The following is a 16,059-nucleotide window of genomic DNA, read 5'->3' as shown; positions in this document are numbered from 1 at the left end:
TAAAGAAGGTTTGATTTTGCAAAAGAAATTAAATATAATTGATTGAATTATTTCTTATAATTCTGCTAGTTCAATGCAGAGAAATCAAAGATAAAGTTGATCTTAGCAAGGGTAGCACTCTGCCGGTTACGACGACGAGGGTCCCAGTTGATACGATCAACGGAACAGCTTGCTCGTGAAATTAACGTGCAAGTGACTGAGCAATCCACAGACACGCGTACCCATAACGTAGTTCTCGGGGAGATTCAGCGTGACACAGAGTGTGACAAGGCCGGCCCTTTGAAATACAGGTACTACTCATTTTTACCAGCTGAGTGGACTGGAGCAACGTGAAATAAAGTGTCTTGCTCAAGGACTCAACGCGTCGCCGGGAATCGAACTCACAACCTTACAATCACGAGTCAAATGCCCTAACCACTAAGCCACGCACTTTCACTTGATCTTAGCAACATTGCTAGCAGGAAAGGGAAGGAAACACCAGACTAGATACAGCAATAGAAGAAAAAGAAAAAAAGCTATACAACGACTATCCAACTTCTTTACATTAACATATGATATATTAATCTTTAAATAACTGGAAGATGCTTCAGCACTCCTAGAAATAGTTTAGTTAACTTATTTCTATGAAATAAATTCTTTCAAATACCCAGAAGGCTAGAAGTAGTTGATTGCTTCTGTAACCCAGGTGACATAAGCAGCAGCAGAAGTGTGTGTTTTGAAAAATGAGATGAAAAGTTTAGGGAATTATTAGTTACCTTTGTGTTGACAACAAAGGATAGATTGCTCATGTAGCCTTATTTATCACTGATTCATTCATCACTGATCTGGGGGTAATACAGTATTGCTCCGTTGTGAACTATTTTCTGCTTATCATGGTTTGATCTGTGAGAGATGAAAAGTTTAGGGAATTATTAGTTACCTTTGTGTTGACAACAAAGGATAGATTGCACACGTAGCCTTATTTATCACTGATTCATTCATCACTGATCTGGGATAATACAGCATGCTCAGTTGTGAACTATGTTCTGCTTATCATGGTTTGATCTGTGATAACATGGGTTGGTGACAGTCGAAGATGCTGCTTCTATCACAGAAATGCACACTAGCGACCACCCACAGTGCTCAGTTACCCAGGATGCACCAACTGCTCTTTGTGTTTACATGACTGCTGCAAGGCTGCACGTTTTTTAAATAGATTTACATACTTCTACCCTTCAACATGGGACAAGTTGTTCCATTTACAAAAATGATTACAGATGATTAATTTGTCACTGTATTCGTTTGGAACCAATCCCTGTGATAAACAAGGATAGATGTACATACAGTGTTTGTGTATGAAGTTTGATGTTGCTTTATACTAGCTGTTGAGAGGCTAGCAGTGTTTCCCAAGGTGGACAGTACTACCCCCCGTAGCCGGTAGTGGAAAAATTAAGTGGTGTGTTGAAGAAAAGGGGGCTATGGATATAAAAAAATTCCAAAATAATGAGTTAATTAGGTTTTTATACGTGAAATACAGTTGTTTTGAATTTACTAAAAAATGTAGTCTATGTTTGTGGTGATGAGTTGGATGAAGGCACAAGGGATGTGGCCTGGGTGCCAAGGGGGGGACAGCCCAAAAAAGTTTGGAAACCACTGGGCTAATGTAAAAAAAGAGGGTCAAGCGCAGGCGTCTTGCTATGCAAGAAATACATGGCAACCTCACATAATATGAGGGTGAATGAGAATAGCTGGATAGAAGATGAAGATGATAGTGATGGGGTGTCAGAGCAAACTCTCAAGGTACAAGAATGTGAGGATAAAAGAGAATACGGACTGTGGATCAGGTGGGATGGGGAGAGGGTGTGTTTCATAAAAGTGTGAGGGAAGAGTAACAGATGCTTAGAGAGGAATCTCATGAGTGATGAACAAGGTTGGTGGTGTGGTTGAAGGGAACTACCGGAGTGGAGACGAGGTAAGATGAGAGAGATAGAAGTGGCTGAAGGCAGTGGATAGATCAGAAGGTCCAGGGATGGTGTGCAAGTTGCAGGGGAAAAAAAATAGGGCAGTAGTTAACCCTTTAATGCTTAAGCTGCTCATATCTGGCTCAAATATTCTGCCTGTTTTTATGTAACAAACCGGCCATATCTGGCCTCTCATACCTACCTTACAATGCCATTGTAAAAATAAACGATCACATCATCAAAATCTCAAAGCTATGAGATAATGCAGGATTAATTCAAAACAATGTGAATATTGCATTGGACAATGTAATCTGAATGTTGAAAGGTTTTAAATAATTTTGAGAAGCAGTGCATTGCTCTAGGTCTGTCAGTATAGCAACATACTTTTATTTTGCTGAAAATTGAGACAGCGTCATACAATAATAAACACAAAAATAATTATATCATTACAAAAGGAACATGTTTATTTTTTTTCCCTCTCACAGTGAAAACAAAATAACAATTCAAATGAATTTTACTTATGAATAATCTCTTATCTGTTTATGTCAGGATGGTATTGTTTTTCTTTTTTTTTTTTTTTTTCATATCTAAATCTTTTAAAAAGGACATTAATTCTTCCACTTTTTCTCTGGATGTATTTTCAAGAAACAAAAACAAACAAAACAAGAACTTCGAAGAGAAATAAATATACAAACAAAAAGAAGAAGAAAAAATTAGAATTTTGCATTGAGTAAAATAAATTGTTTCAAGATGATTCGATCCACCTGTAAAGTTTAGTTTCTCTTTTTTCATACTGATATTACCAGGACTACATACTATTGATATGACACTGGTACCTTTGTAGGTGTCTTAGTTGTTAGATTTGTGTGTTCCTTTTACTTCTTCCATAATTAAGGAGTTGCTATCAGCATCAATCATGATTATCTGAAAATGAAAAATATTAAAATTCATTGATATTTTTTTTAATTGTTTTTTTTTTACTTGTTTCAGTCATTTTGACTGCGGCCATGCTGGTGCACTGCCTTTAATTGAGCAACTTGACCCCGGGACTTATTCTTTGTAAGCCCAGTACTTATTCTATCGGTCTCTTTTGCCGAACCGCTAAGTGACGGGGACATAAATACACCAGCATCGGTTGTCAAGCGATGTTGGGGGGACAAACACAAACACACATATATATATATATATGACGGGCTTCTTTCAGTTTCCGTCTACCAAATCCACTCACAAGGCTTTGGTCGGCCCGAGGCTATAGTAGAAGACACTTGCCCAAGGTGCCACGCAGTGGGACTGAACCCGGAACCATGTGGTTGGTAAACAAGCTACTTACCACACATCCACTCCTATGCAAAAAAAAAAAAAAAAAAAGGCAAGACTATGATTGTTAAATTAAATTAAGACGGGTTAGTAATTAACTGGGTAGAATGCAAATTGTAGATGAACATAATGATGCAAAAATTAAACGTGAGGAAACAAACCTCGGAAGTGAGTGATTGCCAAGGCAATTGTTTGAGAAGCAGCACATGGCTATTTCCTGCACCAGCTTCACATAGCAGCCCCGGCCCATCCAAAGTACCTTGGATCGCAGGACGGCCTGCTGTGATTACCTTGGATCGTAGGGCAACCTGCTGTGCTTGAAGAGACCTACTGAGTCGAGTACATCAACATCAAAATAAAAATCAAATGGAAATTGTAGTTGTGATACCCGTCCCGGTGGCATGTAAAAAGCATCATCTGAACGTGGCTGAATCTAGTGCCGCCTTGACTGGCTTCCGTACTGGTGGCACGTAAAAAGCACTAACTGATCGTGGCCATTGCCAGCCTCCCCTGGCACCTGTGTTGGTGGCATGTAAAAAGTACCCACTACACTCACGGAGTGGTTGGCGTTAGGAAGGGCATCCAGCTGTAGAAACACTGCCAGATTAGACTGGAGCCTGGTGCAGCCTCCTGGCTTCCCAGAGCCCGGTCGAACCGTCCAACCCATGCTAGCATGGAAAACGGACATTAAACGATGATGATGATGATGCTATTTTTCTTTCTGGCTTTATAGTGTAAACGTGGCCACTCCACCAGGAATGTGCATTGAAGAGCAGTGATCCGATTTCTTTGGTCAAAAGGTGTGTCAGGTGCTGAAATTCATTGGAGGCTTTGAAGCACAATACAAGGACAGTGCATTACTGTGTAGAGGTGTGTATGAAGGTACTTACCTGTTGGTCCCCATATTTAAATGGGACTGTGAAAGCACCTTTATCAAAAATGCTTCGCAGTCCATCCACAGCTTTCTTCAAGCTTATTTGCTTCTTTGTAAGGGTGCCACTGTTAGGAACTGTTACCTTGTCATGAATCTCAAATGATGCTAAGATTTTATCTTTTTCAAACTCAACCTGCAAAATTATTCAAGAATATATATTTAAAAATCATGACGGATCTTAAATGATGCTAAGATTTTATCTTTTTCAAACTCAACCTGCAAAATTATTCAAGAATATATATTTAAAAATCATGACATCAAAAAAATTTACATCATGAAACGGTAGTTTTCTATTGTAAAAGTGAATTCGTGCAAACACACCAACATCAGTTGTCAAGTGGTGGTGGGGAGACAAATACAGACACAAAGACACACTCATACATATATATATATATATATATATATATATATATATATATATATATATATATATATTTGTTTCAGTCATTTGACTGTGGCCATGCTGGAGCACCGCCTTTAGTCGAGCAAATCGACCCCAGGACTTATTCTTTGTAAGCCTAGTACTTATTCTATCGGCCTCTTTTGCGCAACCGCTAAGTTACGGGGATATAAAGACACCAGCATCAGTTGTCAAGCGATGTTGGGGGGACAAACACAGACACACAAACACACACACATATATACGACGGGCTTTTTTCAGTTTCCATCTACCAAATCCACTCACAAGGCTTTGGTCAGCCCGAGGCTATAGTAGAAGACACTTGCCCAAGGTGCCACGCAGTGGGACTGAACCCAGAACCATGTGGTTGGTAAGCAAGCTACTTACCACACAGCCACTCCTATTGTTCTATGTATATTCTCTGTTTTCTTTAACCCTTTCCTTACTGTATTTATTTTGAGATGCTCCCTGCTTCTTTCAATTAACTTAAAATCTAACAAAAGATTTAGTAAAATAACATAGTTATCATTAAGCTAGTGTTAGGAACATTAATTGTGACAAAGGTTTGGTGGAAGATTTTAATTCAAAACTTATGAAAACAAGACATTTGTAGAGCCAGAGCCGGTTTCAGCTGGGTTGGTAATAAAAGGGTTAAAAATATCATGGTGACTTTAACCTTTTTGTTACCTTATTTCTGTTGAGATACTCTGTGTTTCTTTCAATTAATTTAAAATCTAACAAAGGATTTAGTAAAATAACTTAGTTATCATTAAGCTAGTATTAGGAACATTAATTGTGACAAAGGTTTGGTGGAAGATTTTAATTCAAAACTTATGAAAACTAGACATTTGTATTACAGAGCCAGAGTCAGTTTCAACTGGGTTAATAATTGCTTAGTGGTATTTTGTCTGGTTTTATAGAGTAGGTACCAGTTGAGCACTGGGGGGGTTGATGTGACTGACTTGGCCTCTTCCCTGAAACTGCTGGCCTTGTGCCAAAATTTGAAATTAATATGTATATATGTACCTGTTACTGTATGTGTGTGTATAGCATGTTCTTGTATGTATGTATATAACTTGTTAATGTCTGTGTGTATGTATATAACATGTTTATAATGTGCAGTATGGATGTGTCTAACATGTTTCCATTTATTTTGTTTACACAGCAACACTACTGCTATGACTACCAAATAAAAAAAAAACTTCCCACTAAGCTGGTGGTATAATGATGATGACCTTTGACCGTGATAAAAGCAGTAAAATAAATATAATTGACAGGGCTATTTTCTCTGACCCTTTTGAATGTCAGTTTCAACTGACTGGCTGATGGTATAGAATGTAATTATTTTATGTTAGAAGTACATAACAGCAATAATGATAATAATAATAATAATTCTACTATAGTCACAAGGTCTGAAATTTTGGGGGAGGAAACTAGTTGATTACATTGACCCCAGTGTTTCACTGGTACTTAATTTATCGACCCTGAAAGGGTGAAAGGCAAAGTCGACCTCGGCGGAATTTGAACTCAGGTGTAGCAGCAGATGAAATACAGATAAGCATTTTGTTTGGCACTCTGATGCAATACCAAGCATTGGCTCCCATGGCTTCTGATACTCTTTACTCTTTACTCTTTTACTTGTTTCAGTCATTTGACTGCGGCCATGCTGGAGCACCGCCTTTAGTCGAGCAAATCGACCCCGGGACTTATTCTTTGTAAGCCCAGTACTTATTCTATCGGTCTCTTTTGCCGAACCGCTAAGTGACGGGGACGTAAGCACACCAGCATCGGTTGTCAAGCAATGCTAGGGAGACAAACACAGACACACAAACATATACACACACACTTATATATATATACATATATACGACAGGCTTCTTTCAGTTTCCGTCTACCAAATCCACTCACAAGGCATTGGTCGGCCCGGGGCTATAGCAGAAGACACTTGCCCAAGATGCCACGCAGTGGGACTGAACACGGAACCATGTGGCTGGTTAGCAAGCTACTTACCACACAGCCACTCCTTAATAATTCCTTCAAATTTTGGTGCAAAGCTGGCAATTTTAGTGGGAGTCTGGTTAACTGATTACATCAACCCCCCAGTGCTTTATTGACCACAAAGGGATGAAAGGTCAATTTGACTTCAGACACAAGGAAGATACATACATGAATGAATGGATGAACTCCTACAAACCTGAGAAGATGGATGTAAAAATTACGATTAAAAAAAATAATTAATAACTGATGCATAAATTAAGAATGGCTTAAAGAAAAAACTCACATTTATTTGGTTGATTCTCATAGGAGAAATCTCTATATTATCAATAATTGCATAGACGATCCCTCGTTTAAAACTTTTCAGGTGCCTTTCAATTAATTGGGTGTGTTTGGCTTGAAGAAAAAGACATCAAAGCATGGAGATTATGCACAATTTTCATGTTTTAATTTTCATGAAGGTTTTGAGAAGGTGGAAGCAGATTTGTCTTGACTATTAGACTTGGGTTTCTGTACGTATTTGGATTTAGAGAAGAAATATGAACAGTTCTGCTTGCTTGATTACCATTGATCTTAGTAGGAACTGTTTAACTGAATTAATGTTAAACCGACTCTGGTTTTATTTTATATATACTCTTTTACTTGTTTCAGTCATTTGACTGCGGCCATGCTGGAGCACCGCCTTTAGTCGAGCAAATCGACCCGGGGCTTATTCTTTGTAAGCCTAGTACTTATTCTATCGGTATCTCTTGCCGAAACACTAAGTTACGGGGACGTAAACACACCAGCATCGGTTGTCAAACGATGTTGGGGGGGACAAACAGACACACAAACATACACACACACACACATATATATATATATATATATATATATATGTGCGACGGGCTTCTTTCAGTTTCCGTCTACCAAATCCACTCAAGGCTTTGGTTGGCCCGAGGCTATAGTAGAAGACACTTGCCCAAGATGCCACACAGTGGGACTGAACCTGGAACCATGTGGTTGGTAAGCAAGCTTCTTATATATATTATATATATATATACGATGGGCTTCTTTCAGTTTCTGTCAAACAAATCCACTCACAAGGCTTTGGTCGGCCCGAGGCTATAGTAGAAGACACTTGCCCAAGGTGCCACACAGTGGGACTGAACCTGGAACCATGTGGTTGGTAAGCAAGCTTCTTACCACACAGCCACTCCTATATATATATATATATATGTATGTATACATTCATATGATGACTGCAGCTGCATGGCTGTAACAAATAAAAGAATATATGAGTCTCACAGAGGTGATGACAAGTGGCCAAGTCTGTTGGTATTTGTTGTGCTTGAGAAGACACATCAAGTTTAGTGGAGCTGTAGTTATGGCCAGTGCTGGTGACATGCTATAGATACCTGTACCTGTGACACATTAAAAGCACCTGGTACACTCTTTCGAGTGATTACCATAAAAACCAAGCCAAAACAGAGTTGAACTGGTAAGCTGAGAGCTGCACCAAGCTCAAAATGGAAATGTCGATATTGATATATATATAAAGAAGCTGGCATGGGTTAGACATTTCACAGGAGTTGGCCAGCTGGAGAGCTGTCCAGACTCCAGTTGTCTGTTTTGGTATTGTCTCTACAGCTGGATGCCCTTTCTAATGCCAGTTACTTTACAGAGTTTTTATGTGGCAATGGTATTGGGCTGTGTGTTTTTATGTGACATTGGCACAGGTGCTTTTATGCGGCACCAGCATCCATGAGTCTGAGATTTGGTTGTGACAAGGATTTAAAGGACATGCCTGTATATAGAGACTGTATAGCCAAAAAGACCAGGATTTTTTTCTATTGAGATTCATCTACTGAAAGATGATCTCTGATTAGCTATTACACTTCAAAACCAACCATTCACAACATTTGTTCCATCGAACCAATGGATCGACCTTAAGGTCCTTTCAGCTTGTATCACTTGGGCTGATCAATCAGTCTGGGTATCCCAAGAAGGTTAAAAATAAGGAAGAATTTAGTAAAAATAACTCAGCCATTAAGTTGGTGTTTGAAACATAACATGAAATTTTGATGGAAGATTTTGATAATAGAACCAGGGCAGTCTCAGGTAAGTTATAGAACACATAAACTGATGGTGTTGTACAATATTTAAACTTTTTTACCTCCACCAAGGAAGGAGGTTATGTTTTCATTGGTGTTGGTTTGTCCATCTGTGTGGAAAATAACTCAAAAAGTTGTGAACGGTATTTGATGAAACTTACAGGAAAAGTTGGTAATGACACAAGAAACAGATGATGAAATTTTGGTACTGATCCAAGAATTTTTATAGATTCTTGAAGGATTTTTCATTTGTTATATTTTACTTTACATGAAGTATTGTTACGTTCTTTGATTATCTCCCTTGAAAACATGTTCATCATTTGCACAGTGGTGGTCATTGTCATCGTCATAGTGCTGCTCCTGCTGGTTTGGCAGAGGTCTGCACTCTGCGAGTGCTTTTCTAGTTGTTAACGTATTTCTGTTGAAACACATTACCAATTAATTTTGAAATTAATGAAAAATTAATTAAAATAACTGATGGTTTGGAACATAAATTAACATGAAACTTTGGTGGGCAGTTTTAATTTAGATCATTTCAAAACAGCAATTTTGTATAATTGAATTAAAGGCAGTCTCAAGCAGAGAAAAGAGTTAATTGTATGCAACCTACCTGGTACTGTGAATGTAAACTTGTATTTATCTCTGAATTCAAAACATGCTGTGACATCAAATAATAGAATATCTGGTTCTGTCTCTCTGAAGTTATATATATTCTTTTCCTCAACTTCATGCGACTGTTTAAAAAAAACCCCAAAAAAACAAAAGGAATGAAATGGCAGTTTACAAGAAAATACTCATACATTTGTGTGTATGTATCTTTGTATGTGTTGGATGAGAGTGCTAAGCAGTGATCTGTATAAACGCAATGTTATTACTAGTTCGAGTGGAGGCACATGGCCTAGTGGTTAGAGCAGCAGACTCGCGGTCGAGGGATCGCGGGTTCGAATCTCAGACCGGGCGATGTGTGTGTTTATGAGCGAAACACCTAAGCTCCACGCAGCTCCAGCAGAAGGTAATGGCGAAACTTCTGCTGACTCTTTCGCCACAACTTTCTCTCACTCTTTCCTCATGCATCTTGCAGCTCACCTGCGACGGACGGGCGTCCCATCCGGGTGGGGAACCTATACGCCAAGGAAACCGGGAAACCAGCCCTATGAGCCAGGCGTGGCTTGAGAAGGAACAAACAATTTTGAATATGCCAGTGGCACATTCGAACCTGTAAACAAGTCATTCACTGTGTTTTGTTATGGAGAAAATTTCTCTGTTGACAGCAAAAAACTTTCTCCATAACAAAACACAACGAATGGCTTGTTTGCAAGTTCAAACGTGCCATTGGTGTATTTGAACTAGTAATAACATTGCATTTATATATGTGTTTGTGTAAGATGCTTACTTCCCAACCATGTGGTCTTGAGTTCAACCCCACTTTACAGCACTTTGGGTAAGTGTCTTCTACTGTAGTCCTGGGCTAACCAAAGCCTTGTAAGTGGATTTGGCTGATGGAAACTGAAAGAAACCTGTTGTACATACGTGTATGTATGTGCACGTTTGTGTCGACATCATGTGATGGTTGTAAACTAGTTTCACTGTCATACAAGCATTGTTGTTTGTTTCCAATCTTCCATAGAAAACACATTTGGTCATGGGGAAATATTACCTACTTGGAAACAGGTGAAGATTGGTGACAAGAAGGGCATCTGATGTAGAAAACCTGCCTCAATAAATTCCAGCTGACCCAGGCAAGCATGGAAAAGTAGATATCATATACTTCTCGACTTCCTTAATTTTTTTCTCTCAGTGTATGTGTGTATATATGATGTGCTTTTACTCATTGCCTGCCACTAGGCCTAGTGTGTGCATTCGTCCTGCATCTCTAAATTTTAACTGTCCTTTTGTATCACGTTTTTACCCCTTCTCTCTCCCTTGCTGTGCAATTTAAAACATGACCAATCACACTCACTCACAAAGTATACACACAATACACAACACACACATCAGAAGTAAAATGAAATCAGTCTTGACTACTGAAATCTCTTTGCCAAATATAACCACGGTTAATGAAGGAAAATGGATTTATATTAAGCAGGAACGGTCTAGATATTTACTTCTCCAGTCTGTTGTTACTTTGGTTGTCTAAATCCATTCAACGTTGTCTCAACACAAATAATTAATTTCAAAGAGTTAAGCTAAATTAACTGCAAAGTACTTACACTAAGGTCAGTCTGTGTCATCAACTTTGGTACTCCATGGACAGCTTTTCCATAAGACCACTGGCGCTGAGATGGTTATATGCAAAAAAAAAAAAAAAAAACCCAAAAAATATAACATTAGACAATTTAGAATTAATATTAACTTTCTTTTACTTCAACCATTTTATATTTTATTTCAATTGTTGGACTGGAGCCATGCTAGAGCACTACCTTGAAGGGTTTTAGTCGAATGAATTAACCCCAGTACATTTTGTTTTGAAAGTCTAGTATTTATTGTACTAATCTCTTTTGCTGAAGTGATAAATTCAATTATTTGGTGAAGAAAATACCACCAAAGCAACTTAAACTATCCAAAGGACGGGTATGTTTCCTAGTATATATATATATATATATATATATAAAGTGAAATTCTGTCTGTCTGTCTGGGTCCCCTGTATCTCAGCCTACATTTACTCTACATAGTTGTATTATATCTTTTTTGGAATCAGGATGATCCTAGGATGAAAAGCTGCCCTTCAATTTGGTTCTTGAACATCCAGCATTGGGATCTGATTTAAAAACTTTTGGGTTGCTATTTCTAGCAGGTAAAGCTTGGCTGATTGACACCATCTTGGTGGCATTTGTCAGATGATGTTTGAGATGAAGGGGAAGATAAATGACATTCACTTCATTTCTTTTATGGTGAGATAAGAACTTTGGGACAAATTGGCCAACAGTTGGAATTCAACTTGAGACTGGAATGATTGAATGATTGCACTACAGAATTAATTCTCATCTCTCTTTAACCTCTGGTCAGGCACCACCAGGGTATATAGTCATTATAGACATATTACAGTTGTGCTATTTAGCAGGCCCAATTAGCTCTCCACAAAAGCTATCTTAAATGTCTTCACAGAGTGTGGCTTTTAAGCTAATATATATCATCATCATCGTTTAATGTCCGTTTTCCATACTAGCATGGGTTGGACGGTTCGACCGGGGTCTGGGAAGCCAGGAGGCTGCACCAGGCTCCAATCTTGATCTGGCAGCGTTTCTACAGCTGGATGCCCTTCCTAACACCAACCACTCCATGAGTGTAGTGGGTGCTTTTTACGTGCCACCAGCATAGGTGCCGGGGGAGGCTGGCAACAGCGACGATCGGTTGGTGCTTTTTACGTGCCACCAGCACGGTATATATATATATATATATATATATATATGGCGGCGAGCTAGCAGAAACGTTAGCACGCCGGGCGAAATGCTTAGCGGTATTTCGTCTGCATTACGTCGTGAGTTCAAATTCCGCTGAGGTCGACTTTGCCTTTCATCCTTTCGGGGTCGATAAATTAAGTACCAGTTACGCACTGGGGTCGATGTAATCGACTTAATACCTATGTCTGTCCTTGTTTGTCCCCTCTGTGTTTAGCCCCTTGTGGGTAATAAAGAAATAGGTATATATATATATTGTGTGTGTCTGTGTTTTTCATTTGTCCCACCACAACTGGACAACCAATGTTGGTATGTTTATGTCCCTGTAACTTAGATGTTTGGCAAAAGAGACCGACAGAAACAGTACTGGGTTCAATTGATTAAACAAAAAATTTTCCAAGGTGGTGGCCTAGCATGGCTGCAGTCGAATGACAAACAAAAGATAAAAGATATGTGTATGCCCCATACACACACACACACATACATACACACACACATGCATGCAAACTAAGATACAAAACGTGGAGCAGTTGTTAGAACTCACTGTTGTAAAATACCATTCAATAATTGACCCTGTCATCAGTGGAAAGGCTGGGTAGGCGTCGATGTGAGCAACCCAAAGATCACACTCATAACCCCGTATACTTTGCTGAAAGCAGACAAAGAACAACAAAAATATAATTCAATATTCTTACAAAAATTATGGAAATTAACAAAAATAAATAAAAATGTAAAAATCATAATGGCTTTTATAATTTTTTCTCTCTAGTTTTACTATTTCCTTCAGTTGTACCTGTAAATTCAAAGGGTTATCCTTGTTGCATTCTGTTTCATGCAGAATCTCCCGGAGAACTATGTAAAAGGCATGTGTGATTGTGGAGTGCTCAGCCACTTGCGTAATAGTTTTGCAAGCAGTTTCTTCAGTTGATCGTATCAACTGGAAGACTCATTGTCATAATTGGAGAGCCAAGCTGGCTCTGAATATAAGAGCTAGCATGGCACATAATGAACTGGCAAGTCGCATAGCTTCAAAGAATTTAGCTCTGATACCCCAAATTTAACTAGTATCTCCTTTGGCTTATCTGCCTCTTTTATACCAACCCATCTCTTAATCTAGAATACAAAACCACTTGAAGATAGAGTGAGTTGGTGAAGAGCAGAGACTGGAAATCAATAGAGTAGACGATGGACGGTATAGCTGGCAGAAACGTTAGCGCGCCGGGTGAAATGCTTAGCGGTATTTCGTCTGCCGTTACGTTGTGAGTTCAAATTCCGCCGAGGTCGACTTTGCCTTTTATCCTTTCGGGGTTGATTAAATAAGTACCGGTTACGCACTGGGATCAATATAATCGACTTAATACCTATGTCTGTCCTTGTTTGTCCCCTCTATGTTTAGCCCCTTGTGGGTAATAAAGAAATAGGTATTTCGTCTGCCGTTACGTTGTGAGTTCAAATTCCGCCGAGGTCGACTTTGCCTTTCATCCTTTCGGGGTTGATTAAATAAGTACCAGTTACGCACTGGGGTCAATATAATCGACTTAATCTGTTTGTCTGTCCTTGTTTGTCCCCTCTATGTTTAGCCCCTTGTGGGTAATAAAGAAATAGGTATAGGTGATGGGGAGTACACTTTTCTTTCTCACCCACAAACTATTATCTTAGAAAAGGAAATAGTAAAACTAAAGAGAAAGAGGAAGGAAGATTATTTGGTAATGTAGTCCTAGGTTTGCTATGAAGGGCAGCTGAAAAGTCCCTGGCTTTGGGTAAAAAAAAAAATACAGGAGGATCAGTTAATTATGATTTTATTCAACATATTCTCCTCTCAGATTCACACACTTATTGCACTGGTCCTTCACATTTACTCAGCCCTGTTAAAGAACTTGGAATGTTGAGCCTCCAACCGGGCCTTTTGCGATACCCTTAAAGACAGGAACCTTTCAGCACCACTGTAATTTGGAATGTCTTTGATGATATGTGTACCTGATCAGGTTTTACCTGAGGTTAAACAAATGACATCAATAACAACGAAGCACTAAAGAGTATCTAGAATTGGATCAAATTAACAGCAGATACTTACCACACCTTCATATGTAAAGATACCCTTATCAACCTTAAAAATCTCTTTTGCGGTGGCCATGCGCTGATTGTGATCACCTCTGATATCATCATCGTTCCCAAATATCGGTTGCATCGTGCAGTTGCCTCGGATATCATCAATAATGTATGCAACATCTGTAAATAAGATCAGAGATAAAGTGAAAGTGAAAGCTGGAACACAAAATACTATCTTTTACTTCTTTCGGTAATCAGGCTGTGGCTATGTTACAATACAACCTTGAAGAGTTTTAATCAAACAGATTGACCCTAATACTTATTTTTTTAATTTTCGTACATATTTTAACAATGTCCCTTTACACTCAAATCATACCTTTACCTTTTATCCTTCCATTGTTGATAAAATTAGTTCAGAAATTAATGTAATTGATTGAACCCTAACATAATTAGTGGCCTTGTACCATTGTTAGTAATCAATATTATTAGAACTTTACTAAAAATGAGCCATGCAGTAGAGGTAATTCTACCTGTGATTTAAGTTCATAATTTGATATCAGTATTTAGATACAGCCAGTTCCTGTTGTAAATGCTATTGAGGAAAGTGGGAATGTTAGTACTTTTACCCCCACTACACTTTCGGAGTGGTTGGCGTTAGGAAGGGCATCCAGCTGTAGAAGCTCTGCCAGATCAAGATTGAAGCCTGGTGCAGCCATCTGGTTTGCCAGCCTTCAGTCATTCGTCCAACCCATGCTAGCATGGAAAGCGGACATTAACGATGATGATGATTTTCTATTGATTGTCTTTTTTTTTCTTTCTGAACTGCTAAGTCATGGGGACATACACAAACCAACACCAGTTGTCAAGTGGAGGATTGGGGACAAACTCAAGCACAAAGGCATACAAAGATTGTTTTATATATATATATTCTTTTACTTGTTTCAGTCATTTGTCTGCGGTCATGCTGGTGCACCGCCTCGAAGGGTTTTAATTGAACAAATCTACTCCTGGACATATTACTTAAGCCTAGTACTTATTCTATCAGCCTCTTTTGCCAAGCTGTTAAGTTACGGGGATGTAAATGTACAAACACCGGTTGTCAAATGGTGATGGGGGGAGGCTAAGACAGACACAAAATACACACAAGTAGATATATACACACGTGCATATATACGATGGGCTTCAGTTTCCACATACCAAATCCATTCACAAGGCTTTGATCAACCCGACACTATAGTAGAAGACTATAGTGACGGGTCTATAGTGATGGAAGAAGGAAATTATAGAACTCTGAAAGAAGCTTTCCATGCTGGCATGGGTTAGACAGTTTGATTGAAAATGGTGAACTGGAGAGCTGCACCAGGTTCCAGTCTGGTCTGGCATGGTTTTTACAGCTGGATGCTCTTCCCAATGCCAACCACTCCAGCAGTGTAATGGGTGCCTTTTATATGCCACCAGCATGGGTGCCAGTTATGTGACACTGGCATCAGCTGCAACTACGGTTTCACTTGGTTTGACGAGTATATACATCATCATCATCATCATCATTGTTTAACGTCCGCTTTCCATGCTAGCATGGGTTGGACGATTTTGACTGAAGGCTGGTGAACCAGATGGCTCCACTAGGCTCCAATCTTGATCTGGCAGAGTTTCTACAGCTGGATGCCCTTCCTAATGCCAACCACTCTGAGAGTGTTGTAGGTGCTTTTTACGTGCCACCGGCATGGGGGCCAGTCTGACGGTACTAGCAATGAGCTCGCTCGCATCTTTTTACACATGCCACCATCACAGGTGCCAGTAAGGCGACGTTGGTAACGATCACGCTCGAATGGTGCCCTTTTACATGCTACTGGCATAGAAGCCAGTTGGTTTCTCTTAGCACCCTACTAGCACAGGTACACTAGCATATATATATATATATACGCATACACAC

At 39.2% G+C, this 16,059-nt stretch overlaps 1 protein-coding gene across 1 annotated transcript in view; it reads right to left on the bottom strand.

Annotated features, from left to right (window-relative positions):
- Window positions 1-2,505: 2,505 nt before the first annotated feature.
- The window catches only part of LOC115223611, a 30,384-nt gene continuing 16,830 nt past the window's right edge, over window positions 2,506-16,059 (bottom strand). The window contains exons 8-14 of the mRNA XM_029794267.2: window positions 14,152-14,306; window positions 12,622-12,726; window positions 10,890-10,955; window positions 9,290-9,413; window positions 6,873-6,982; window positions 4,148-4,324; window positions 2,506-2,864 (exon numbers count right to left, since the gene is read on the bottom strand). Of these exons, the coding sequence (XP_029650127.1) occupies window positions 2,790-2,864; window positions 4,148-4,324; window positions 6,873-6,982; window positions 9,290-9,413; window positions 10,890-10,955; window positions 12,622-12,726; window positions 14,152-14,306 (812 nt within the window). The 3' untranslated portion in view covers window positions 2,506-2,789. The remainder of the gene's footprint in view (window positions 2,865-4,147; window positions 4,325-6,872; window positions 6,983-9,289; window positions 9,414-10,889; window positions 10,956-12,621; window positions 12,727-14,151; window positions 14,307-16,059) is intronic.

This window comes from Octopus sinensis, linkage group LG23 (genome assembly GCF_006345805.1).
Source record: "Octopus sinensis linkage group LG23, ASM634580v1, whole genome shotgun sequence".
Taxonomy (NCBI): domain Eukaryota; kingdom Metazoa; phylum Mollusca; class Cephalopoda; order Octopoda; family Octopodidae; genus Octopus; species Octopus sinensis.
This window is presented reverse-complemented; position numbering and strand designations above follow the sequence as displayed.